Source organism: Amblyomma mixtum, chromosome 3 (genome assembly GCF_055824585.1).
Source record: "Amblyomma mixtum isolate Tamu chromosome 3, ASM5582458v1, whole genome shotgun sequence".
Lineage (NCBI taxonomy): Eukaryota > Metazoa > Arthropoda > Arachnida > Ixodida > Ixodidae > Amblyomma > Amblyomma mixtum.
In genome coordinates, this window is record NC_143014.1 from 47273808 (window position 1) to 47301433 (window position 27626).

The window sequence follows — 27626 nt, forward strand, 5'->3', positions numbered from 1 at the left end:
GTCAAAGCCTTGCCGCAAGAACGTGCACAGTGGAATGCGACCTGATGTAAACGTTCCTGGAGAGGGTTTGACCTTCCCTGTATTCTCGGAATCCTCCACTGTCTGGCTCCCCTTATCCCGCTGGGTAGCGAGTGTGACTCACCCCCTTCTCTGCAGTTGTGCGAAGGGCAAAAAAAAAAAGAAAAGAAAAAAAAAACTCAGTGGACATTCCTTTATCGCAAACCCGGATGCGGCAAACAATGCACAGCACCATGAATTTCACTATCACAATCGGCACGAAACAATCATTTCTGGCGCAAATTAAAGCATAAAATATTACCATTTTTTTTATATCTCCTTGGGCGTCAAAGCATGTCTGATGCTATGCATAAAAGAAATAAAAACCGCATGCTTGATTTGCGACGCTAGGCTCCTTCAGGTACATGATAGAAACAAGAATCCTCTGGCGTTACCAAAAAGCACACTTGGTTTTCGCGTCATTTTCGGGCCTGAGCTGAGCTTGTGCAGTTCAATAGCTGGGCCAAGTAGGTCACGTTTTCGCGTGGGTCCGGCCGTATCAACAAATTACGGCCAGAGCAGAGCTCTCCAATATGCACACCTGGGCACAGAAAAAAACCTGAGTGCACTGTAGCACTCAAGATCCCATCTTACGGTAGTTATTGACACGAAGCGGACAGTCGTTTCAGCAGTAAGCATTGTAACTCTTGTGTATATGAGATCAAGCCGTGCGGGGAGCATTGCAAGAGACATCTATTTATATTTTCAGGGGTGGCAATGCAAAATTCTATAAAGGATCTCACAAAACTCGTAGCAACTCATTGCATCCGCAAAGGGTCTGCGCCCTTGCCAAAGGTGAACTACAAAGGCAACGAAATATTGCCGTTTCCGTGCCAGCGAAATCCTCTGCTTCGGTTTTCCAAAGACACTGGCATGATGCCTTATGCTGCCTCAAGTGCCCTCAGCAGTGAATATTTGCTTCCCTCAGCTGTCAACATGAAAAGAGCTAAGCGGGCATCGTCGTTGCGAAAGATACGCGACCGACTTCGCTGTCGCGTCCACCCACCACTCACTGCCACTCAGGTCCACTCACAACCACTCACTGCCACTCACACCCTCTCATCAATTATGTCCACTCACCAGACGCCTCTACTCTTGCTCACATCCACTCACTCGCACTCACATTCATCTCCACTTAGACTCCCATCCACTCACCCACACTCGTAACCACTCACTCGCACTCACACTCATGACCACTCACTCACACTCACATCTGTGCGTGTGAGTGAGGCGATATGAGTGAGCGTGCCAACCTATGGAGGCAATGAGCGGTACAAGGTATGAGTGTGATGCTGAGGCCTGGTCATGGCAGATTGCTGCACCTTGCGCAGGCCAGTGCGAAAAAGCCCACACTTCCCTGCCCGCCCCCATCGAAACCCTTCCAAACACCTTCTCGCAAAGCTACCTCCTTACAGGAATGAGCTAAAGATGCCGGGAAGCTCTCTTGCGGGGTATGTTTTCTGGCGCAGAGAGCTTTTTAAATATTTTTTCCTCTAGTTTGCCTCGAGAGTAATTCGTGGACAATCCGTTAGAGCCATTGCATGAAGCCACCGTGGGTCATAGTGACCGCAAAAGTTTGTGTTAACCGAAGGACACGCGAAACAGTTTGCATCAAACGGATATTTTTTTAACATTGAATCTATGGAAAACCAAGCAAATGTTCTCATACTATTGTTTTTATTCGAGAATTCATTTTAACTGAGCGTGTCTTAACGGGATCTCTACTGCATTAATATCTTTCTTCTGTCCCCATCACACCCCTCTTTTTTTTTTCCTCCCCTACCCTTCCCCTTTCCAGTGTGGCAGCCCAGATCCCCCACGCCAATCCCTCTGCCTCCCTCTTAAAATAAAACTCTCTCTCCTCACTTTCAAAATAATAAGGCAGCTGTTGCAGCATGCAGTTTGCATTCTCATGGTCAAGACAAAAAAAACCCTCATGTCCTATTTCTTGGACAACCCATAAGCTGGTGTGCCTTTCAATATGACCTTCAAGTGCATTCGAGGGTTCAGGTCATGTGCAGAAAAACAGCAAGCACAGAAATTAACACTGCTGTTCACCACAATGCTGCTGTATAAAAATACAAACCAAAGAATGCCCCCCACACACTGTGAAAGCCAAGCTGAGAACACAACCAAGAATTTCTAAATGAAAATAAATCCAAGGGTTTCCATGTAATCCATAATTAAACATCAGCTACCAGAAGGAGCTACACAGGGGCTGCCAAAAAGTAGCACCAGATGGTATAGTAGTTGGCAGATGACCGCAATTACTTGATACGGCTCCCAAGTAGCATACAAGCGTTTCTGATGCACCGCACCAGGAGGCGGGGTTGATACAGTTGTGCCAAGTACGCTTGGCTATTTGTTGAAACAAAAGCCTCTTAAGCCGCGTTTACACGAATGTGACAGCAGAGCATCTGGCATATCGCACTCATGTGAACAGGGAGAGCACGTTGTACCAACCCGCCAGGCAGGGGTAGATCGAGAAAGCCAAGGAGACTTCTGTGGTGAATGGGGACAGGTTTGGAAGCACCCCCCCTCCTCTTCCCTGCCTTGGTTACACAATACCACCACAGCCAGATTACAAAGCAGACTGTCCTCAAGGTGGGAGTGGCAGGCCCCCTCCATCGCATGCACTGGGCATGGTGCCACTGTCCCGCCAGACTTGATGTGGCACATGTAAACAGTGGCGCATCAGCTCCGTGAGATATGCTCGGAAATATGATGCACCACTGTCGTATTCATGTAAATGCAGCTTAAGACCAGAGTAGTCCTCTACCCCACAGCATTCAGAATATACTGCCCAATGGGTCTGCCCGGATATAGCAAGAAACATGCAAGACCCACCTTCCTTGTCTTCAGCACTAAGGTCACCCTTGGGAAAATCTACATCAAAGGTCACATACAGAGTGCCCTTCTGGTTGTTGTTTTCATAGTTGGGCATGCCTTCATTCTTTTTGCGTAGCCTTGCTCCTGGCCATGTGATCTTCTCACGTGTAACAAGCACCTGCAAAAAAGTATTATTTGCATTATGTATATTATGCATAAAAACAAGCATATGAAAGCAGTTTCATGCAAGCAGCAAACAGAAATACGATACCAACTTCTGACAATGGTTAATGGACAACATGGAGATTATATTGGTTTACTTTATAGCTGAAAGTGCTGCTCTTGCAACCAATATGGACATTTATTCTTTTAAGGCAAAAGCCTTTATAGGCTCATGACTCGCCAGCGTGTCCGTCCGTCCGAACTTGTCAATCAAACGTGACGTCACAAGTCGACGTAATGCGAGGTCACGCGAGCTGTCAGTCAAACCTAGTTCACCAGCATGGCACCCCGCATATGGTAGTATACATTCGTTCCCCTATATATACTCCAGTGTGTGAGGAGTTCAAATGGGACCAGTGGGTGGTACCACTGGTACACAGATTGTGGACCACCTAATCTTCGTAGAATGTTCGGAGTGGCATCAAACGATTCAGCGCATAACGGACATAAGATTACTAGTCGAATCAAAGTAGCGTATCATAGGGATTCGCACCGACGACCTTTGGTTCTCCCCATCGTGACTTCTTGAAACTTCAAATGTCCATTTTGACCAAACTAATTGACGTAGGACATTCGAAGTGGTGTAAAACAATTTGTCTTTTTGCGCTGTATACATTGGCAACCAAGGTGTAGTATGTCGTAACTCGAAATCGGTTATAACAAGCATAACATCAAACAAATGCACATAATGAAAAATCAAAAGCGTTCCAGAGATTAGGTTTACGTTTATTGAGGGTTGAACATAGCAAAGTGACTCAGACTATGAGGGACGCCGTAGTGAAGGGCTCTGGAAATTTCGACCGCCTGGTGTTCTTTAACATGCACTGACATCGCACAGTACACGGGCCTCTAGAATTTCACCTCCATCGAAAGTCGACCGCCGCGGCCGGGATCGAACACGTGTCTTTTGGGTCAGCAGCCGAGTGCTGTAGCTACCGCGGCGTAATCACCACTAACATACACTTGAACACAGCCACAGAGTTACAAATGAAAGCTATTCTTAAACATCCATAGCTGAAGGCCTAGCTTGCAGACCACAATTTGTTTTTTTTTAAATTACAAAAATGCAAGGACGTAGAGCTTTCCTTTGTCACCGCATGCCTGTGCTCGAGCAGATGTTCATGACAGCTACCAAACCAACACAGTAAAACCTTGCTGATACATTCACGGTTAATATGATTTCTTAGTTCACACACTCAAAATCAAATTTATTAAAAATGACCTAGAGTCGCCCTATATCTCTCCCGTTTAATATGTTCCCACATAACACATTTCCTGGCTATTATGTTCAAAATTTAGACAAATTCTGATTGCATATATGTTTAGTGACCAACCGCACAAATGCAATCATACAAGTGGGCTGAACATGGGGCAAATGACATGAAGAGCTGGAATGTAGCGGCATTCACGTGCTGTGGTGGCTTCTCTGCAATGTCTTAAGTGCAAAAAGACGAAGCGTGCACACGTGCATGTACGCACACACACACACACACACAAACAAAAAACGATGCTGCTATAATACAAGCCAGGAGAACTGCAGCTGCTTTGATGAGGTGTCCAAGGACAAGGGGGCGAAGCATCTGTGAACTACAGCGATGTGCTCACAAATGAGCAGGCTGGGTCTGGGGAACGCAGCAGCCACTCCCCACTGTGCATAGGTGCAAGGGGGCCAAGTGCACAAAAGTGACGAGAAAGAGATTTCGGCTACTTTAACCTAGAGGGTTACTGTATTTTAGGGGCTTAAAATAAACAGCGACTATTCAACACTTCAAAACACTGCTATTTATCACACGTTTAACAAAGTGTCTGGTCTTGCTCCTTTTCTATTTCAAGACAGCACTCTGCCCACAAGTATGCGAGCAACCGTTTTACATAATCACTGTATACCACAATACATCTACTAAATGCTTTGCAAGGCTAAGAATAATAATAGGCAGTTTCAGTATAGCGTACAGGCGCTTACGTACTTAGGCTGCAATCTTGCTAAGACCGAACTGTCCTAATCGGAGTGACAACATTGGCTAGACAGCAACCACCAAGACGACGAGAGAGTACAACTTCTCTTCACGACAACATGGGTGTAAGGATCCAAGCCAAGGCAATCCACTCGAAAACGACACATCTTGTAAGGTTTAGGGATGCTGCAGCCACCGAACAAAATGAAAAACAGGGCAAATTCATCAACAATTCTTTGTGCTGGAAGTGAGATGAGGCAAAGTGAAAACACTATGCGGCATTTACACGCATGAGCACGCTAAAAAACACAGTAACGACAACGAATTTGCTCTGAAGTGGGCGACTTGGGTGCCGCCATGTTGTCAACGCTTAGCACACACAAGGGCCAGGCATGCTAAACTCAAATTTTAGTGTACACTAACCTAATGTATGCAAAATCTCTGTCTCTGTTAGCGTTTAGCGCACGTGCACAACACATCATGCTATTTTTAGCATGCATTATTCCTTTGCGTATGTCTGCATACGCTATACTAAAGCTGCCTAATGCCTTAATAAGAATACAGGCAGGGTGCCAGCAAAGCAAAAATGGTGCACCTTCTGCTTTATCATGTCAATAAAATCACAAACAAAAAGCTTAGCTACATCGATCTTCCCTCACCTTGTGACCATCCAGATGGGTGATTTCAGTTTCAAATCCCACCAAGGCGTCCGTCAATGAGATAGTCACATTTGTGTAAAGGTCATCACCCCTCCTCTCAAAAGCATGATGCCTGAAACAGAGCAATGCAGCAGATACATATAAAGAGGCATGTTGCTCCCTTTCAAGTAGTGCAAAAGCATGCACAGCATTAACAACACCGTGTTCCCCCAACGTGTTTAGTTTTTGTCTTAAGGGGGTTTAAAGCCCCAAAGCGACTTGGGCTATAAGGGACGCCGTAGTGAAGGACTCCGGAAATTTGGACCACCTGGGGTTCTTTAACGTGCACTGACATCGCACAGTACATGGGCCTCTAGAATTTCGCCTCCATCAAAATCTGACCGCCGCGGCCGGGATTGAACCCCCGTCTTTTGGGTCAGCAGCCGAGCGCCATAACCACTGAGCCACCGCGGCGGCTGTTTAGTTTTTGTGTTGTGTTTTATGGCACATAAGCAACTGAGGCTATATTGTTTAGGGAAATCAATTATCCAAATATAGACACAGGAATGAGTAGCAGACCAGAAACTTGAGCAAGCTATCAGCGCTCTTTACCTTCTTCTCCTCCTTCTTCCTGTGTTGTGTTCGCGCTGCTGATACATATAGATCGCAACCAATTAGCCCGACAGATGGTGTTATTTGAGCAAGCTGGCTTACATGCGGGCACAATAAGCAGCAGCAAATTGCAACACACCAGTAATTATTTAATGAAGAATACCACGAAATCAGGAAGTGAAATTAACTACAATGGAAGTTATAGGGACAACAAAATTACTTTAACAATCAATGATTCGAAATTTCCATCAATGACCCTTTCCAACCGGTGCGGCACCATATAGCTCGCTAGAATGGATTTTGCTTCTGGCGCTACCAAACCACTGCGTCTGTGGCAGGGGCGCACAGTAGATTGGTGAACAATAACGCAATGCCTAGGGAGCGCTTGGTAGCCCCAGATGCAAAAAGCAGTCCAAACAGCAATATGGCAGCGAACAGGCTAGGTTTACAGTCAAACTCCGCTACAGTGAAATTTCTGCCACAAAAAAGTGTTCGATTCCCCGTCAGCAAACCACACAAGGCAATGCAATTACTTCCCCTCCAACAAATAATTTTTAGAGCAAGGTTCCACCTCAACAAATTTCTCCCAAGTAAGCAGCTGGATGTTTTTCTTTGATGCGAAAGCATTATATGTCCCATTAGCACAAAAGCCGGCGCCTGCCGCCATACATCACACAAAATTCCTCAGTGACGTCACCACAATATTAGCAGCAAACCGTAAGATAGTGACGTCTACAGCACAGAAGAAAAAATAAATTTTCTTCCAAAGGTGAGAGGAATTGAACCAAGGACCTTCAGATCGTGAGGAAAGCATGCAACTCTAGGCCACAAAATCGCGTTACTTCTTGGCGAATGAAGGTGAACCTACTGTATGCATTTCCTTACGACTATGTCAATGAGTAGGTGTGCCACTAGAAAGGAAGGAATCTTTAATGAACCTCACAAGAGAGCTCATGATGAGACAATGCTTTCACATGCAAAGCATGGAAGCAGTTAAGTACCCTCCGTATTTTTTTTCCCCCACATCCACATATGCCCATATCTCATTAGGTTTCACCAAAAATGGCTGCCAAAGTCAGTTAGCACTTTCAGAAGCGCAGCTGACACTCCCGCGAAATCTGAATTATTGTGCAGACATGTGCGCATAAAGATGCAATGCAGCCTACGGCGGTTTTACCGACAGCACGGCTTTCAGCGTTTCGCTTGCTTCACTGATGAAGCCATAACGGAAATCAGTTCAGCATTCAATTTCAGTGTGAAGTTATCATATCAATGGAAACCAATGGAAATGTTAAAACGTTTTCTAATAAGTGGTGGCTTGTTCCAAAGCGCTTCTTCTGAGGCTTCACTGCGGAGCACATTAGACCTAGCGACACCGAGCAAGCGGCACACCACAATCTGCTGTTGCTCAGCATGCTGGTGGGTGGCAAGTTGCAAAAAGCCTGATGCCAGCTAAGGTGCATTCTAGTCTTGCTTTTGTGCTGCCGGCGAGCCCAGAGATAATGTTTTATTTTTTTGTTTCTTTCTGGTGCACCTAGGCACTGACCTAGTACAGGCACTGCTGCATAAACGGCAGTGTGATGGTGGTTCTAGGCGGAGTCAACAGAACAACACTTCGCCGGTACATCTGTACCACGCGCTGCAAAGTCTCTTCGAAGAACCAAAGCAACCACATTTCTGTTCTGGCATGTCGTCTAAAGCACTGATTTCGAGGTGCATATGACTCCTACTAAACAAGCAGGGACGCGAGTGGAAGTGCGCCTAGTCCACGCCGAAATGCCTCTAGGCAGCACAGTCTCAATACGGATTCTTGCAGGACAAAACAAAAGCAGGGGTGCTTTTAGAAAGCATGGAGAAAAAATACTAGTTTTGATAGCCAGTGCAACGGGTGCATTTATTACATAAATATGTCCATTGCCTGAGATTTCCGCAGTACCACAAAAAATTGCGACGTGGCACTGGTGTCAAAAATGCGAAAGACCAATGCTGACAGAATTTTGGAAAATAAACGTCATTATCTGTATAGCCCAATCTGTAAATGTTCTGGCCGTTTCAATGCAATGCCTAAGGTACAAGCCAATTTCCCTGACACACTACTATGTATGTGCTTTGACACAATGAAAACTGCAAAAAAAAAAGAGCAAAATAAGGCAGGAAGAAAGCAGAATGAGAAAACATGAGATATAGTTCAACCTCCATGTAACAAAGTATTTCATTTTCACAGCTTTGTTTCCATAGAACACCCTATATTTCTAGCTTCAATATATTGAAGTAAACTCTGCTGGAAGAAAAGCTTGTAGTGCAGGCTCATTAATTCAAACCTCATTAATTCGAATTTCTGCATAAATCGAAGTCAGTAAACGGGGGAGGGAACTCGCTCTCCATGCACAAACTGAATTGGAGATTTGGCTGATGCTTGCTGCGAGTCTTTGTCTCGGTTTCCAGTGCCCTTTGCGTGTGATTGGTTGCAGCCGTAGCAGTCAACCTACGCAGTGCGCCAAGGTGTAGTCAGTCTGCGGTAATTGCTGCCGCAATACGCTTCAAGAAAAGATTGAAACCATGCGTGAAGTTTACAGCAGTGTGTTATCGAAACGGGATAACACACGTTCCTCTGCAGCGAAAGTTTGGACACGCTGAACGCCACTCGCCTTTTCAGTATTGAAGGCAAAGGTGAGGCCTTTCGATAAATTCGGACTTCAGAACAGAAGGTGTTGGCAGTTGCCTTTTGAGAAAAAAAAAACTAACAGACTGCTTCCCAAACGCACTGTACCACGGTACACATTTTGCTCACTTTTGTTAATTTGAACAGCATCGGCGTCCCCGTTGAGTTCGAATGAACAAGCTTTTACTGTAGTCCTGTTTCTGATGTGCCAACTTCAAAACCCTATAACTCAAGTTCTATGAGAGGCAGGCTGATAATTTTACCCTTATTGCATTCGTTATATCATATGACACCAATGGCATGCATTTAAGCAATTTCCTTGCAGCAAAATGATCGACTTTCTAGGCAACCAAAAGGCTCCAGCACTGAAATATTCAAGCACTTACGGCATAGTTCGTATCCTCAACTTCAGGTCCCCAGGCTCACCATCAATGTGGGGTTCACCTGCATTGCAGCAAAAAGAAAAACAAAGACTTTGAAAATTGGCACCATAAAAACAAGAAAGCAATTTTGCTCCTTAAGGAAATGGGTATGATGGAGAGTCCGAAACACTCCAACATGAAAAATACTAGACTGTTTTACTACCCAGGTATATACAGTTGAACCTCGTTATAACAAAGCTAAGGGGCCTGGCGATTACTTCGTTATAGCCCATGTTGACCGAACTTCTAAGAGGAACCATTATTCCTTCCTTATATCCAATATTTCGTTACAAACCATTTCATTATGACGAGGTTAAACTGTACTGACTGCAACGGCAAACGACACAGTACGAAGCCAACACAAGCTACACTTTTACCCTGGGCCATATCATAGTCTGGTCTTGGTAAAGGGAAAAATGGTATATGAATGTTGTAATGCATAATGACATACATGCAAAGCATATAATGCTGCTGTCACAATGGCACTTTCAGTCATGATCGAACTCAATGCAAATCTGGTGTTGCTACAACAGAGCCACTGACCATCCAGCTCAATCCTACTCGACTGCAAGTCAGTTCCTGAAGTGCTATCGCACTTTTCGATCATGCTACCCTCATGCTCAGGACACAGTGAACTGCAAACTCAAAACCCTACAATAATAATCTATGAAGTAAATATTTTTATTTGTTTGCTTTATTCAGTGTGGCTTTACTTCCCAGACTGTGTTCACACACTCAACACCACATACCTACCTAGGCAGTAGTCAGGCCGGTAGTATGGAGTTTTATGTGTGTTTGTGATGGAATCTACTGCAACGTTAGAAGTTTCCACCACAAGTGTTTGTTTAATGTTACTTCCTGCCACCATTTCTAAGACTATATGTGCATGCAGCACCACTTGGCGTCTAGAAGACCAACTTATCAATTGTGATCGAGCTCCCTTGGGACCTCAACCAGGATTGTAAGTGCATGCGTGACAGCATTACAAGACACAAATGCTGCACTTGCAGCCAAAGTGGTCATGATCCATACACTCTCGACCAGTCCCCTAGCAGTTTAACAACTGCATCATTATTTTCCTCCTATAGTTTTGTATTAGGCTCAATAACTGTGTCCAGAAGATCCAGTTCTAGGGCCAGTGATACATCCAGACCTAACTCACTCACAATCTGCATGCTGAAGACTGCAAGAAAGCACACAATGCAATCTACAGTTCAGTGGCTGCTGCAGCACACACACACTACTGTCAGGATGGTTTTAGAGTGCCTCTGAGGTCCTCATGGCATGTCGGCACTTTAAAAGTGTTTCTTGAGTGCAATCGAACAATTGGTTCCCTTCCATAACCTCTGCATGCTTCTGGTGCAGAAATATATGCAACTTTAGCTAGGAGCCAAGAAGTAATGCAGCCAACTTGTTTCGTGCATTAAGGAGAAAATTGCTCAGAATGAGAAATGGAGAAAGCTCGCGGTGCAGTCTCAGAAAGTTGGCATTTAGTCCAAAAGCTTGTGTTGTTCTCGACCCCCCATACTCTTCATTTAGAATATACACTCAACCTTGATTATATCGAACTCTGTTAGATCAAATTATCTTTTATATCAAATAATTTCTGAGCACCATAATGCCACAACATGAATGTGTAGGTTTTGCACAAAAATTAGCCGTCAGATCAAATTTCAGGCAACGCCAGGCAGCTCAAGAAGCTGGCTTTCTCTCAACACATCTCTGGAAGTTAGCTTTCCCGCACGAACATGTGCGTGCTATGGTGCTGCAGAGCAAGTGCAAGCCAATGATGACACAGATTTTCCATAATGTAGGCAGCAAGCGCGTAGCCAGACAACCAGAATATGCGGTTTTAGTTTTAGCATGTTGCACCAGTTGTGCCCGCGTTGTTATGCAGTTCGCAAGTGCGGCAGATCATGCTGCCATCGGCAATTTCGCATGGTTTTCGTTGTCTCTGTGTGATTTAATGGCTGCCGCGAAATGGCAGAACCTCCACTTTTCCATGAAACTGGCATTTATCAAGAGAGTTCAATGGGGCGAAAAGAAATCCGAAGTCGCCGCAGCATACAAGATTCCGAAAAGTAAGCTGAGCACCATTTTGAAGAACAAGGCTGCCGTTCAGGTTAAAGTGGAAAAGCAGCAAGGTGCTCATGGCGCCAGACGCTTGTCATAGCTGTTTATGAAGATAGTGAAGCATCTGCAATACAAATGCTTAACGTTCGATCACGAAACGTTCCCATTTCCGACCCCATGATTGAGCAGACAGCAAAGAACTTAGCTTTTGTTTTCAAAAGACCTGATTTCCACATCGGCTCTGGGTAACTGCAGCACTTTAAAGAATACCATGAAATTGTCAGCAAGGCAATCACTGGTGAGAGCCGTGCCTTGGACGTTGATGCTGTGAACACGTAGATGGAAGAAACTTTTTTGGGTAAACTTGACAAAGCCGTCAAGGGTCTTGATTTGTGGAACCAGTTTGAATTTCCTGGTGCTATTTGTGATGGGGCAGCAGTAGACGACTGTGTCTGCAGATTACGACGTTGAGACCGCGGGAGGGCTTGTGGATTGAGACAATGCAGACGTCGCCGAAAACCACCACTGATGCAATTTGTGAAGAGGACTTCAGAGAACCTGTGCCCACGTGCTTCGATGAGCTCCGTGTGCTCAGCATGGTTCATCATTATTGCATGTCAATAGAAGGCTACAGTCTGAGCTGTTTGTAGTCCATCAATAACACTGAAAAATGTTTTATCTCCAAGGCAATAAAGATGAATAAATAAAAAATTCACGACTATACTTTGCTTGGTAAACTGCGTGCAGCAAGTGGCTATCACAAAAATATATTTTTTCCACCTCAACAGGATTGTACGTTAAATTTACAGCCACTTGTATATCCAATAATAAGTTATATCGAACTATTAGGCATTTTTTGCAAGTTCAACATACGCAGGTTCAACTGTACAATGGAATCTTTTTCGTTCAAGCGTGCTTATATTAAACTGACGCACATTAAACTGAAGCACACCTGCTCAACACATGGCAGGCTACAAAACGAAAATGTTGCATAGTGCTACTGTAATGTCTAAATCAGCTAATGGGACATCATGTGATGCAATGAAGGCTGCGGAAGTAGTGCGTCCGCGGAACTATTTTACTCCACCATGTGTCATCCGTTCTTTCCACAACCTTGGAGTGTGTTTGGACGAAAACTAAGAGCGGTATTAAACAAAGTGGTAGCAATAGGAATTGTGGTCGAAACTGGGAGGTGCTCAGCGTTCAGGCCCTCCAGCTGTAATTTTCAGGGAGTGTCAACTACTTTTCAGGTGCGGATGGAGTCACGAGTGATTTGCCCTACCAGCTGCGTTATCACACTGCCACATGTGGTTCTTATTTCTTAAGTCTCAAAGAGTCGCGAGACACAAATGTGGCATGAGGTAAAACTAAGTCCAGGAGGTGCCAGTCACAGCACTTCAGTCTTATCACAACAAAATACAGCTGTGTTCACTTTGTTAGTACAGCGAACTGCTTTTTGAGCGCGGACTTGGACTGCGCAAAAAGGCGCGCTAGCTTTGGCAGCATTGACTGCTATGTATGATATTGAGTATATATGTACACATCCGTCAATACCACAAACAAGTGGCAGACAAATTCTGTGCACCTACAGACACCCACAACTGGATGAAAAAAACATGTCAATGTTATGAACTTTATGCAGCTCCCCTCCTTCACTGCATCTTTACAATATGAACTCCGGCGCAACACCAAAGAAAACTTGCAGGTTTGAGGCTTCCATGAAGCTTAGCACATTGAAAATCATTACATCACAAACATGCAATAACTGCCTAGGGATGGTAATGCACGACTCATACTGCAGTAAAAAACCTTCCAGAGCAAACCGGCCATTCAAGTCCACCTCACACAGGCACATATTCACTAGTTACTGACCTTCTGCCACAAAGACTTGCTCTTGCCCATCTTTCATGCCAGCCTCCACTTCCACCTCCAAGAGTTTCTCTTCATTCACCAGCCTGAAGAGGTATGTTCAAGATCCCATTAATCAGGAAGGAACACAGAAAGCTTACCTCTTTCAGTGCTCTAGTAGCACACACAATTGCTGCCCAAGCATAATCATGAAAACTCACTTGACATTGGGGCACTCATCACAGACAGTCTGCTGCATCATTTGGAAGCGACCAGGTCCTAGCTGTCGTGTGACCATCTCTTGGCGACAGTTACACCGCCGGGTGCCTTTGGCTGGTTTCACCACTGGCTTGTTGCGGACAACCTCGACAAAGTTCCCTGCGTACAGCTCTTCCAGCGTTACCCAGAGGTCCATGACCACATCTGCACCACGAGGGGTTTCCCGTTGCTCGTTCCGGGAGCCTTCACCAAAGAAGCCGAAGTCACCAAAGAAACTGCCGAAGAAAGAGAAACATGTTGCAATTACAGATACCGAGAAATTAAAAAAATATGATCCATAATTTGACGAACTGTAGCAATGGTACGGTATGGTATTGCATGGGATAATAGGCATGGTATTATAGTATGGTTGGTTGAATGTCCCAATGCTCCCATGCACTATGAGGGATGCTGCAGTGAAGTGCTCCAACTTTTGACCACCTGAGGTTCTTTGATGTGCACATCACACGGCAAAGAAGCTCTTGTATTTCACCTGCACTGAAATGAGGCCACCGCAGCTAGGATTTGACCCTGTGAACTCTGGCTAAGCAGCCAAATGCTTAACACATTCACTGCGCCGTTCGAAGAAGTTCCAAGAAGTTGGCTTAGCCAAGGCTTTCTGTGCATTGTAGCTGTGCACTGTCACAACACATCCAAGAGTGTATTCAGTGCTATTTTAAAAAGTATAAGGCCAGAACAGTAAACTGGTACTAAATGCCTACACATACTGCTGGTATTGTAGAAGACACAAACAATGCAAGATAACTCCCAAAACATGTATTAATTATTTGCCCTAGCAGCATGCAAAATGTCAGCGAATTGAATAAAAAGTGAGCATGAAGACAGCACACATACTACACCTAGTGACAGAGGATCAGGCGAAGGAAGCACTGACAGTATTTGGAGCTGCATGACAAACTAGCGCTAAAATTACATGCAAGCCGTTAACCTTCATTTTCATTTTCTTGCATGTTGTTATTGGGAAAGATGGCTCGCAGGTCTTATCATGGATGGCATGATAGGCCACTAGGAGCAGCTTCCATCAAGTTTCCGCAGTGAAAGTGGTGGTAAGTGGATTAGACAGGCAGATTTTTGCCATACGTCAGGTTCTCCAACAAGGTGGCTGCTGTCACGTCTTACAAGCCATCAACATGTGCATACATTTCAGGGTATATTACAGAGACAGTCAATGCATAAATGGGGCATCTCAAATTAAAACAGCACAACACAAAGATCTTTACAGAAATTTAAAAGACAGCGCAATTTCCTTTCATGTAAGACGAGCGGTTATCACGCGGTGCGCGCACCGTCGCCGAAACAAACATCCAGCAGGAAAGGAAATTTTGCGCTGGTTACAAACTGAAACTGAAAAAAAAAATGCTCAATAAAAAAAAAAGCACTCACCTTGCAAAGGGATCACTGCCACCAAAGGCATCATGTTTCAATCCCTCTTCTCCATGCCGGTCGTACGTTCTTCGTTTATCAGGATCTGAGAGAACCTCATAAGCTGCTCCCAGGTCTTGGAACTTCTCTTGTGCACGCGGATCATCCTTGTTTTTATCAGGATGCAGCTCCTTAGCAAGCTTTCGGTATGCTTTTTTGATCTGATTCACATTCGCCGAACGCGACACCCCTAGAATACTGTAGAAGTCCCTCCTGAAAGGCAAGGTGCAGATATTAGAGTTCGAAGGTGCTAATATGGCCCACCGCTAAACTCCTTCCGACATCGGGCACCTTAATAGGATGCAAACTAGAAGCCCTTACGCTCACCATGCCACAACGTCGGCAGCGCACACACTTACTGCGAATGCATCCAAGCAAGCTTAGGTGCGTTCACAACGAGCACAAATACCAGACCCCAGTCAGAACCCGCCGCGCGATATTGAAAGCAAGACACGTCGGAGAAATATCTACTTTTTCTGGACAGCCGGCAATGCCCTTGACAGCAATAAAAAAAAACTGTGAATCTCGAAACTATCGACACGGACACACGGACATGTAATGTTGACGTGGTGCGAAACAAGCCAGCAAAATGTTCTTGGCTGCATTGAGCAATGAGATGAAGCAGATATCGAGCAAGAATGGCGATAATGGCATAAAAGCACGCCATCAAGGTCTGCACAACGCGAAACCAAGTCATTTCAGTGCACAAGTGCTTACTATGAGCCCGGCATGATTTGACAGCGAATCCTGCTCGAGCGAGAACAAGCGGACGATCTCATTCATTCTGTAAAACTACAATACCCCACTTCCGGACAAAAACGAATAACAGTAACGTAAGCAGCGCTGCACGTAATTCTTACTTCACACTAAATATGCAATTCTGAATGCTTACCCGGCTAAACTTTGAGCAATTAGAAGCAGAAGAACGTAAAAACTCAGGAGCCCGAGCGCCGGTGACGCCATTGTTGTGATATACACGTGTATCAAAGTGCATGCCGGGTAGAAAGTAGAAGCAGGAGCTGAGCGTGGCATCGTGGCGTCACCTAAGAGGAGTCAAGTTGGTGATATCTGATTGGCTACTGCAAAACCGAAACCAAAACAAAAAGTTTTGTTTTTGCGAAATACTTAAACTACATCGTTTTGATATCTGGCCTCCTACTCAGCAATGAGGAAGGGAAAGAAAAAAGAAAGAGGGTCGTGATGAGTAACGATGGGGTGAGAAGAGAGATGAGAATATGTGCACGCACATTTGATGGCATCACAATCGCGAATCGAGGCCCGCGTCGTTCAAAGAACGTGAACACGCCCGCATTGCCTGTACTGTTTTCCAACTCTGCGGCCAATTAAGCGCCTAGAAGCAAGTGCAATAAGTCTTCGAAGAGTGGCCTGATGTCTAAACGCTCCAAGGAAGCGGCCAAATTTAGTCTTTCGCGCGCATTTAGTGGACACATCACTAGTTTATGCTCCACAGTCTCGGTTATGCCGCAAGTAGCTCAGTCCGGGTATCCGCCAATCCAATATTAAATGTAAGTATACTTTCGCGTGAAAGCGACGTCTAAACGCAGTCTATGCATTAAGCGTGCATGAAGCCATGGAATCTTGCGCGAAACAAAAATTTCATTTCCGGACACAATCCTTTAAGGCGGCTGTGCCGAGCGTCTGGCTGATCGAGTATCTCGCCGTGCACCTTGTAGTGGTGGGAAAAAGCTAGGGATGAAAAGTAAGGAGTAAGGAGTAGGAACTGGATTGGATAGAAAGAAGATAACCTCAGCGGGTGGCACATAAATTTCCAAAGACAGCGCAGCAGAAAGGATGAAAATTATTACAAACAATTTGGTATGATTTGAGCCGCACTGTGGATCAGAAATACTCCAACAATTTTGAGAGAAATTAAAGAAAAAAAAAAACCTTTGGGAACAAACTCACGAAATATGTGTGCTCTCTTCTAGAACCCCAGGAAAAACGGGATGACGACGAGATTTTCTCTGAACTCTGCTCTAGTTTATGAGCTATTTATCGACTACAGACCTTTGTTTTCTCAATAAGGTACAAGTGCGGCCTACAGCCAGTACCCAGACGAAGCAAATACTTCCTTAGTATGACCTCAAGATGTCCGCGTCAGGATGTTCAGACGTCCTCCAGTTGTCTCTAACTGGTCCTCAAGCCGTACAACTGGGATCCATTTGTCCGTCCGTTGCGCGTACTCAGGATGTCTTAATGATCATGTTTGGGTACGTTTTCAGTAAGGAATGCCGTATTCAAGGCTGATGTAAGAGAAGATAACCAGAATAAGCAAACAGAAGGCACAGCATGCGAGCTATAGAGCTCTTTAGAGTTGAATTCTGCCCCCTGAATTGAAAAGATCGGTGGCCCCAAAATCTACCAAACCTCATCATATGCATGCGATACATAAGACCAGGTGTAAGAGCAACTGTATCTTAAGATATGTCCTTAAGGCACGTAATTTTTGGGGTCACAATGGTTTCTTTTATTATATCACTGTTTTACACACATCTTTTAATGAACGTGCAGTTTTTAATTAATGAGAGCCGAGTGCGAGAGATAAAGCTGGCTTTATCTCATTTTGGTTCCACAGTACTACCCTGCGATAGGACGATTGTGGGTCATCTGAGAAATTTTCAACCTACGGTAGTCCAGCAAGATATTTAGCCATCGATGCAATCAAAAGGTACTCAGAACGTCCTGTTCGGGTTGAGGATGTTCTGACCATTTGAGGACGTCCTCAGGACGTTTTTTGTTGTCCGGGGAGCAGCAGAAGGCTACGCATTTCTGTAAGCGACGCAGTAGCAACAAAAAATAACAGAATGTGCGATCCATATACGCTTCTCCTAGAATGTTGGGCAACAATGGCAATTTAAATTTTAGCGTCTTTTTCCTGACTGACCTTTTCCGGCAATTTTTGTAAAATTATTCTGCACTTGTGATGGTGTGGTTTAAACGTTTATTTTTTTTTAAAATAATCTCCCCTGTGGTGTTCCGGCCGTGTTTATATAACCACTTTGCGCTTTTTATTTCACCGCATTTTTTGTGTCTCGTGCCCTGCAGCCGTTCTGTGACTTTTATTCGTTTTGTGTATTCTTCCCTCTCCCTATGCTATGGTGAGGTAAGAAACTAATAAATAAATATTACCCCTTGCCGCGCGTACGGCGCCGAAGGTTATTTCAATAAGGCTTTCATAGATTGTTTGGTTCATGGTTTATGGAGGTTTAACGTCCCAAAGTGACTCAGTCTATGAGGGACTGCGTAGTGGAGGGCTCCACATAATTTCGATCATCTGGGGTTCTTTAACGTGCACTGACATCGCATAGCACACGGGACTCTAGCATTTCGCCTCCATCGAAATGCGACCTCCATGGCCGGGATCGAACCTGCCTACCAGGGTGACTTTTTCTCGCTTCGTAACGCGCACAAAAATTTTTTTTCATGAAAATTTTTTTTCTTGGCTGGACTGTTTGGAAAACGATCTCCAATTCTGCTAATACAACATATCCCCTAAAATAAAAATTATAAAAGTTAATTAACGTATTCAGTTAATCAGCGAACTAATTAAAGTAGTTTGCATCTTACCTGCGTCCGCCGTAGCCCTCAGTATAGCCCCAGAGTTAAAATAAATCTCAAGGAATTTACCTGTCTTTAAAAATTTTGGACCTTCTAAAAAACACCTGGTATATATATATATATATATATATATATATATATATATATATATATATATACATATATTAGTGATGCACTACTAACGGAAACTATCTATAGTCGACTATCGATAGTAATACTGTCGATAGTCTTACTATCGATAGTAGAGTCGATAGTATTACTCGCGATAGTACCACTATATCGATAGTCTTGCTATTGATAGCGGTACTATCGCTAGTAACACTATCGCTAGTAACACTATCGATAGTAACAATACTGATATTATGGATTTGTTGGCCAGCGATATAAACAAAACATTTGCGATACCTGATTGGTTTCATGGTTTCTTGAGAATTAACGTTCCTAAGAGACTCAAGCTATGACGGATGCTCTAGTGGAGGTATCCGGGTAAATTTCGACCAGCTGTGGTTCTTTAACATGCACAGGGACAGTTTGGAAAAATGCCTGGAACTGCATCAGATGAAAGAGCAAACAGCACAAGTTGTGCTGGCTTACTCGACCCCATCATGTACAGCAGACGTAACCCCTGCAGAAATGCTTTTCGCACCCATGCTTCGCAACTAGGACATTCGCACGCTAACATCTTATCGAGCAACTTTACGTAGGCAACGTCTACAGAGCTCGGTGACGCGTAGGCCGCGAAAACCGGCGAGTCCTGTCAGATACTCATATTAACTCCTCCACACCACACACTCGGGAAACCAAGTTTAGGATGCAGTGGGTACGCGTGGTTGATTTTATAGAATCGATAGAACTATATACAACAAGTAGTATCGATACGGCTATCGATTGTACTATCGGTTTGGTTTATTGTGGTTTAACGTCCCAAAGCGACTGAGGCTATGAGAGACGCCGTAGTGAAGGGCTCCGGAAATTTCGACCACCTGGCGTTCTTTAACGTGCTCTGACATCGCACAGCACACGGGCCTCTAGAATTTCGCCTTCAAGAAATGCAGCCGCCGCGGCCGCGATCGAACCCGCGTCTTTCGGGCCAGCAGCCGAGCGCCGTAACCACTCAGCCACCGCGGCGGGGTGATTGTACTATCAATAGAACTGCCGAAAGTACTATCGATAGTACTATCGAAAGTACTAACTATCGATAGTACTATCGATAGTCTTTTTTACCATCGATAGTTCGATAGTGAATCAACTATCGATAGTTTCGCATCACGAATATATATGGTTTGGTTTATGGGGTTTAAGGTCCCAAAGCGACTAAGGCTATGAGAGACGCCGTAGTGGAGGGCTCCGGAAATTTCGACCACCTGGGGTTCTTTAACGTGCACTGACATCGCACAGTACACGGGCCTCGAATTTCTCCTCCAAAGAAATTCAACCGCCGCGGCCGGGATCGAACCCGCGTCTTTCGGGACAGCAGCCGAGCACCATAGCCACTGAGCCACCGCGGCGGCTACGAATATCTATATATATATATATATATATATATATACAGGGTGTCCCAGCTAAAAGTAACCAAGCTTTTAAAAAAGACGAAGTGTCCTAGCCCCGTGAGACCAACTGAGGGTTGTTGCCAGTCGCGTGTCCTAGTCTGCGGTATTTTTTTTTATTGTGCAAACTTAATTAATTAGCAGAGACTGATTACCTAACTTCTTAATTATTGCCTTTAGGAATAAATTGTCAATGCAGGAATTGTAGATCCCATAGAAAAATAACCGGTTGCGGTGTTTCCAACCAAGTACCACTGATACAGCTTCTTTTATTTGCCTTAAAAGAAAGCCCGCGAAATACAAAAAGAACCACGTGATAGGAAAGCAGTTTCAGCGCTCCCAGACGACCGATCAAACAACGACATTCGCTTATCTTTGCACCGCTGTCCCGAACGGGGTTCGGCGTTTTGCGATGGTTGCGAGATATACGCCAGCAACTCTCGCATGGGCGCTAGGGCGACCGCTCCTTCAGCGCGTGACGGTGCAAGTTCGGCGGCACGGCCACTCGAGGCGAGGTTTCGCGTGAGAAAGCGCTCCATGCGAGCCGCGCTTCACTTCCTTGAAAAGCAGCGCCCGCTTACTTTTCATGACGCATATCTCGCCACCACCTCAAAACGCCGAACCCTGTTCGGGGCAGCGTTGCAAACATAAGCAGATGTCGTTGCTTGACCGGTCGTTTGGGAGCGCTGAAACTGCTTCCTTATCACGTGGTTCTTTTTGTACTTCGCGGGCTTTCTTTTAAGGCAAATAAAAGAAGCTGTGTCAGTGGTACTTGGTTGGAAACACCGCAACCGGTTATTTTTCTATGGGATCTACAATTCCTGTATTGACACTTTCTTCCTAAAGGCAATAATTAAAAAGTTAGCTAATCAGTCTCTGCTAATTAATTACGTTTGCACAATAAAAAAAATACCGCAGACTAGGACACGCGACTGGCAACAACCCTCAGTTGGTCTCAAGGGGCTAGGACACTTCGTCTTTTTGAAAAGCTTGGTTACTTTTAGCTGGGACACCCTGTACATATATATATATATATATATATATATATATATATATATATATATATATATATATATATATATATATATATACATACATGGTCTGTTCTGAAAGTAGTAGGACTCATTTTTTTTAACAAAATTTATTCAAGAGAATAGTACAAACGATTAAAATTTTTCAAGGTAGCACCCTTCCGCACCTACACGCTGCTGCCAATGAGTTTCACAGTTTTCGTACGCCTCCAGGAACGGTAGGACAGGAGTGCTGTTTAACTCCCTCGTCACGGCCTGTTGAACCACCTCTACCGATCTGTGATGTTTCCCCTTGAGCGTCGATTTTATTCTGGGGAATAGAAAAAAGTCTGGCGGGGCCAAGTCGAGACTGTAGGGGGGCTGAGGCAGCGTTGCCGCCTTGTGCTGGGCAAAAAATTGGGGTCCTCATTCACATGATGAAGATCCACCGGTTGGCCTTTTCCTCCTCTGACAACACTCCCCGCACCAACTTCGCGCATGCATTCCTCATGGGTAAGTTTTCTGACAGGATCTCAAAAACTTGGGTTTGAGGAATGCACAAGTCATCAGCAATCATTCTGATACTCATTCTACGAACACTGTTAAGTAAATGTTTCACTCGCTACACATTTTCGTTGGTCTTGCTGGTCGAAGGGCGTCTGGAGCGGTCGTCTTCCTCCACTCTTTCCTTAACTTCTCGGAACAGCTTTTGCCACTCAAAAAACATCTGATCTACCCATGGAAGCCTCACCGTAGGCCTCCTTAATCATTTTGTGAGTCTCTTTGCCCGTTTTACCAAGATTTACTCAAAATTAGATCGCGTATCCCTGATCCAGTAAACGCTCGATGATTCTGCATGACGAGACGTTTCGACAGGGGTTCACAGTACAAGCGACCTCCTCTCTTCAGCCCGTTCGCCCAGGAAAAAATCAGTCCTACTACTTTCAGAACAGACCCTTTGTATATATATATATATATATATATATATATATATATATATATATATATATATATATATATATATATATATATATATATATATATATGAGAGAAGCCAACAGCCACAAAAACCAAGGGAACACAGGGGATTTTTTTAAATATTTATCTACTTTGTGGAGTTGATCAATGGGCAATATTACCGAATCTGTTATCGTTTAAATATAATTGATTAGAAAAGCAGAAGAAAAAACAACCACATGCCGCCGGTGGGAACCGAACCCACGACCTCCGAATCCGGATATATATATCTTATATATATAATGATAAAGTCACCAGAAATTGAAAACCATAATAAGATTTAATTCACGATGTTTCGGCTGGAAGACAAGCCTGGTCCTCCAGCCGAAACATCGTAAAAAAAAAACCAGCGCTAAAGAACAAGGACAGAGGACAAGGTGAAACAGACTGACGGCGCTGAACTTACAACTGAATTTTATTCATACGTAGGCAGTCAATTTATACATTTACACAGACATGCGCAAAGACATCTTGTCAAACCAGATACACTGTTGCCACTCACATGCGTAAAAATAGAGAAAACAAAAAACAGCAATCATCCATTCAAGGCACGTGTGTCATTACCTCACCCTCCCTACCCAGAATGAAGCAAGCTCATTTCCCTCCATGACAAGCTAATCGAGGATTTGCTTACGCATCCCTAGCCCTTCCTGATGATGTGAAATGCTTCCGCGATCTCCCTCGTGCGCTGATCGTGATGTACAAACACTTCCGTGTCAACAAAATACGGAACACAATCACACGTGAGGCAGTGCTGTGCTACATTTCTATTATCTTTGCTGCTGGCCGAATTGGCGTGTTCTGTGTGGCGAATGTTGATACAACGGCCTGTCTGGCCGATGTACACACGGCCGCAAGACAAAGGGATAAGATACACCACTCCCTTCCTACAGGCAACGTACTTGTTTCCATGCTTAATTTTGCAAACGTTCTTACTATCCTTCACAGTAAAAAAATTTGCACCCTAAAAGGTGTAGCGCTCATGGCTGCACCCTTTCCACACCATCATTTTTTCTTATTTTTTTGGAAAGGGGTGCGCTGAGAACGTTAGCACCTTTAATGCACCCATGGACCCTTCAAAGCTGCACGGGTGCAAGGGTGTTGTAGCCCCTTCGGGTGCAAGCGTGCGTAAGGGTGTACGGTATTCTTTGACTTGTCGAACAACATTCCAGTAGTTCAATCAAGCTTGCTTTTAAAATGATGCGACCTATTCGAGTTTTCCATTAAAAGACAGCTTCAACCTTGATGCGAGCAGCTATGACTGGAGTCTGTGTCCCCAGAATGTGATAATTTGAAATTTGAAATTTATTTTCTTTCTTTCTACAGAAAGAGGGAGCCGGGGCAAAAGGCCAATTGGCCTGACGAGGTCCCGGCACCTGAAGCAGGGGCAGCGGTGCGCAGCACATACAAGCATGATAACATCATGGCAACAAAATACAAAAAAATTGGTGACATTGGTGGCACAAAACGAGATGGAGATGCGCTGTATTGAAAGTGTGGCTACGGAATATAACGCACAGGGGATGTAATATATATATATATACATAAATGTAATGACATAACAAAATGCAAGCAAAGAAACACTGCATGCATTACTGACAACGTCAATAGAACAGAAGATACACAATAATTATACAAAAGAGGTGCACAGGCACTGCACAGAAAACATACACCATGTAAACAAAAAATATTTACCAAAGACTAAAAGCATAGTAACTTAATAAAGTAACACGATATGCAGTACAAAAGTAAAAAGAACAAAATGTAGGCCAAAAACGAGACGACCTTAAGAAATTTTCATGTTAGTAGAGGGTCAGTTTCTAACAAAAGCTTCTTGATTTTTTTCTTAAAACTATTTAGAGAAATGGTAAATTCAGTTTTAACGCTAAACACATTGAGAATAGTTGGTACCTGATAATTCAAACTTTGTTTGCCGTAGTTTGTACGGATTCTTGGAACTACTTTCATTATTTTGCGGAAGGGGTACCTCATTGTCGGGGTGTCATTGGTGGAATCATATAATCGATTTTTGTGTATATGCTGCAGCAGGCGAAAGTTATAAATCTGCTTAGTGTTTAGTAGACTGTATTTTCTAAAGAGTGGGGCAGTTGGCAAATTTAACGGTAAGCCATAAAATCCTTCCAATGCCCGCAAGGCTCTTTTTTGGAGTGTGTGAAGTTTTTCAATGTTAGCAGCTGTCGTGGTTCCCCAGACTAAAATACAGTACGATAGCCTGGAATAGAAAAAGGCATAATATATTGCTAGCTTAAGCCAGACAGGTATTAGAGGTGCAATTTTATACAGGCATCCAACAGCTTTGCTTAGCTCTGTAGTTAGCTTTGAAACATGTACATTCCAGGATAGGGTTTCATTAAACCAAACGCCAAGAAATTTTTGATTAGTAACCCGACTTATTGTAGTATTTGCATATCGTATATTGATAGGTTGCGATATGAGTGCATTAATAGGTCTGAAAATAATGTAGTTGGTTTTTGTCAGGTTTAAACTTAGATTGTTATTTTGCAACCACAAATGAAGTTCCTTTAGATAAGAATTTACGCTTGTTTCTAACTCCGACATGGAAGTTGCAGAAAAGAAAATATTAGTGTCATCCGCATACATAATTAAATAAGGTGACCCTGGTATTTTGGAGAAGTCATTAATATAGGTGATAAACAGGAGTGGTCCTAATATTGACCCCTGTGGCACTCCCTGTCTAATAGCACAGTGATTGGAAGATACATTATTTACCTGCACATACTGAGATCTATTACATAAGTAATCATTTAGCAAATCTAACGCAGTACCACGAATGGCATAACTTCCTAGTTTTTGCAATAAGAGTTTATGCTGCACACAGTCGAATGCCTTACGAAAATCCAGAAAGAGACCAAGCGTGTATCTTCGATGTTCGATATTTTCAATAATTTTCTCCTTCACAGTTAATAAAGCTTGTTCTGTGGATTTGTTCTTCATAAATCCGTATTGCGAACTATCGATAATGTTATATTTATGAAAGAAGCCCACCAGCCTGCTATTAATGACACCTTCAAAAACTTTAGAAAATACTGACAGGACAGAAATAGGTCGATAATTAGACATTTCAGTTTTATCGCCCCCTTTGAATACCGGAGTGACACGTGCAGTTTTTAGCGCATCTGGAAATACGCCAGCCGTTAACATAAGATTAACGATATGACTCAGTATGTCACATATAAATACTGACACATACTTGAGTGGAAGTGCCCTTATGTCATCGTGTCCTGCAGCTACATTATCTCTTATCTTCATAATTAACGTCGCTACCTCATGGGAAGTAGCCTGTTCGAACACTATAGAATTAGGCAAAGGAGTAATCAGGTTGTTATAGTTAGACGCAAGTGGTGATGAGCCTGTGGTTACGTTACCAGCTGCCACAAAATATTCATTCATTACATTAGGTAGTTCAGTGTCAAGAAGCTTACCATGAGGTGTCATAATTTCGATTATGTTCTTAGGTTGTTTCTTATGGCATATATTAGCGACTGCTAGCCATAGTTTCCTAGAGTCATTTTGAATCCTTGAAAACTGTTCAATGTTATAATTCATTTTGGAAGCCTTTATGTCTTTATTAAGTTTGTTTCTATATTTTTTATAGTCGGCGTAAGCGTTAGCCTCACGTGTTTGAACAAACTTATGAAACATATCATTTTTCTTTGCTATTCTCTTATACAAGTCTTTGGTCATCCAAGGCTTACGAAATTTATTGTTTCTCACTTTCTTCATTACAACAGGGAAGGCCTTGTCATAACAATGGTAAAATTTGGAAAAAAATACAGAATATGCCTCATTTACATCTGTTAAGGCGTATACGCCATCCCAGCATGTGCTTTCAATTAATGCCTTAAATATATTAAGGGAAGTCTCGTTTATGTCTCTACATCTTACAACAGCATCTTTATCTGCAATTTTTCTACCACCAATCGGAAGGCTACAGAAAATTGGCAGGTGGTCGCTAATATCTGATGCAAGTAGTCCAAAATCATTATCAGAAGACATCACATTAGTGATGCAGACATCCAACAGAGTAGCAGTATCTGAAGTCACTCTTGTAGGAAGAGTTATATTGTTTGTACAGGCATAGGAAGAAACGATGCTATTAAATTCTGTAGAGTTGGCATCTTCGTGCAGTAGGTTAATATTTATGTCGCCCATAAGTACAAATGGGAGCTTAGTGGAGATCAGGTACTCAAGAAAGTTTTCAAGAAATTGAAAAAAGTGTGATTTGTTACCAGTAGGAGGTCTATATATTACAGCTACAACAATGTTTGTAACGGACAGAGCCAAGCATTCCACACTGGGATCAATAACAGAGAATTCGTCCAACAGAGAGTACGGATAGCCATTCCTCACATAAATTGCAACGCCTCCACCTCTTCCTTGCTGACGTATTAGGCCATTATAATGATAATTATTTATGCTAATATGATCTTCATGGGATCGTAACCAAGTTTCTGTGAACAAGATCACATTAAATTGCACACCCAAAGATTCCAGGATCATATTAAGGTTGTCTTCCTTATTGTTCATACTCCGGATATTGAAGTGCAGGGCAAAAAACGCTTGTCTTTGCAAATGAAATTTGTGTTTGAATGACAAAGAGTCATAAAGAAGACATGGATAATGAAAATCCATGGAGGTTCCGAGCCAGTTAGCACATTAGAATGGAAAAAGCACTAGCGTGTCATCTTATCAAGATCTGCCCGCTCAGCTATCCTGATGACGTCACTTGTTTCATCTTTCCGCGCAAGAATCTTTCCCCTGTTTGTCCAAACAAATTTCCAGGACACTTCCTTCTTACGAGCTTTTGCTGCTCCTAGCAACTGTTTGTTAGCCGGGGTGAGGTGCTCATTGACATAGACGGATCCTCCTTCCGAGTAGCCAAGGTCCTTGTTCGTAATCGTCTGCTTCCTAGCCTTTGCGAGAAAAGCATGTCGCTTATCTCGCCTTACAAAACGGACAACAATGTTGAATTCATCCGGGTTCCTTGCGGGAACGCTGTGGCATGTGTCAATATCAGAAGTGGTGACTGGTTAATCTATGATTTCAGAAATTTTTGTTACTACATCGACAGGTTCCTCCTGAGATGCGACACCCTTTATCTCCAGATTATTCATTCTGCCATACTGCTCTAGTTCTTCAATTCGTAGTGTCAGCCTGTGGTTTTCTGTCCTCAAACTTTCGTTGCACTTTATCAACTCGCCTATCTCTTTGCGAAGGGCTTTGACATCCGAGCCGATAGCACGAGTTTCATCGCAAGTGTCGCTACAAAACTTCACGCTTTCTTTTACGCTGCGAAGCTCCGCCCTAATCTCACGCTTGAAATCCTCAATGACCTTAGCAAATTCTTTTGACATGTTGCTACAGTTGGAAAGAGAAAAGGATCATCCAGGTTTGGCAGCAGCGCGCAGCAAA

The 27626-nt window shown here is 43.6% G+C and overlaps 1 protein-coding gene across 1 annotated transcript in view; it reads right to left on the minus strand.

Annotated features, from left to right (window-relative positions):
* Window positions 1-16014, minus strand: part of shv (DnaJ heat shock protein family member shriveled) — a 27705-nt gene extending 11691 nt beyond the window's left edge. Inside the window, exons 1-7 of the mRNA XM_089579078.1 lie at window positions 15912-16014; window positions 14981-15232; window positions 13540-13812; window positions 13343-13425; window positions 9362-9419; window positions 5723-5834; window positions 2905-3064 (exon numbers count right to left, since the gene is read on the minus strand). Of these exons, the coding sequence (XP_089435204.1) occupies window positions 2905-3064; window positions 5723-5834; window positions 9362-9419; window positions 13343-13425; window positions 13540-13812; window positions 14981-15232; window positions 15912-15982 (1009 nt within the window). The 5' untranslated portion in view covers window positions 15983-16014. The remainder of the gene's footprint in view (window positions 1-2904; window positions 3065-5722; window positions 5835-9361; window positions 9420-13342; window positions 13426-13539; window positions 13813-14980; window positions 15233-15911) is intronic.
* Between the last annotated feature and the right edge of the window lie 11612 nt (window positions 16015-27626).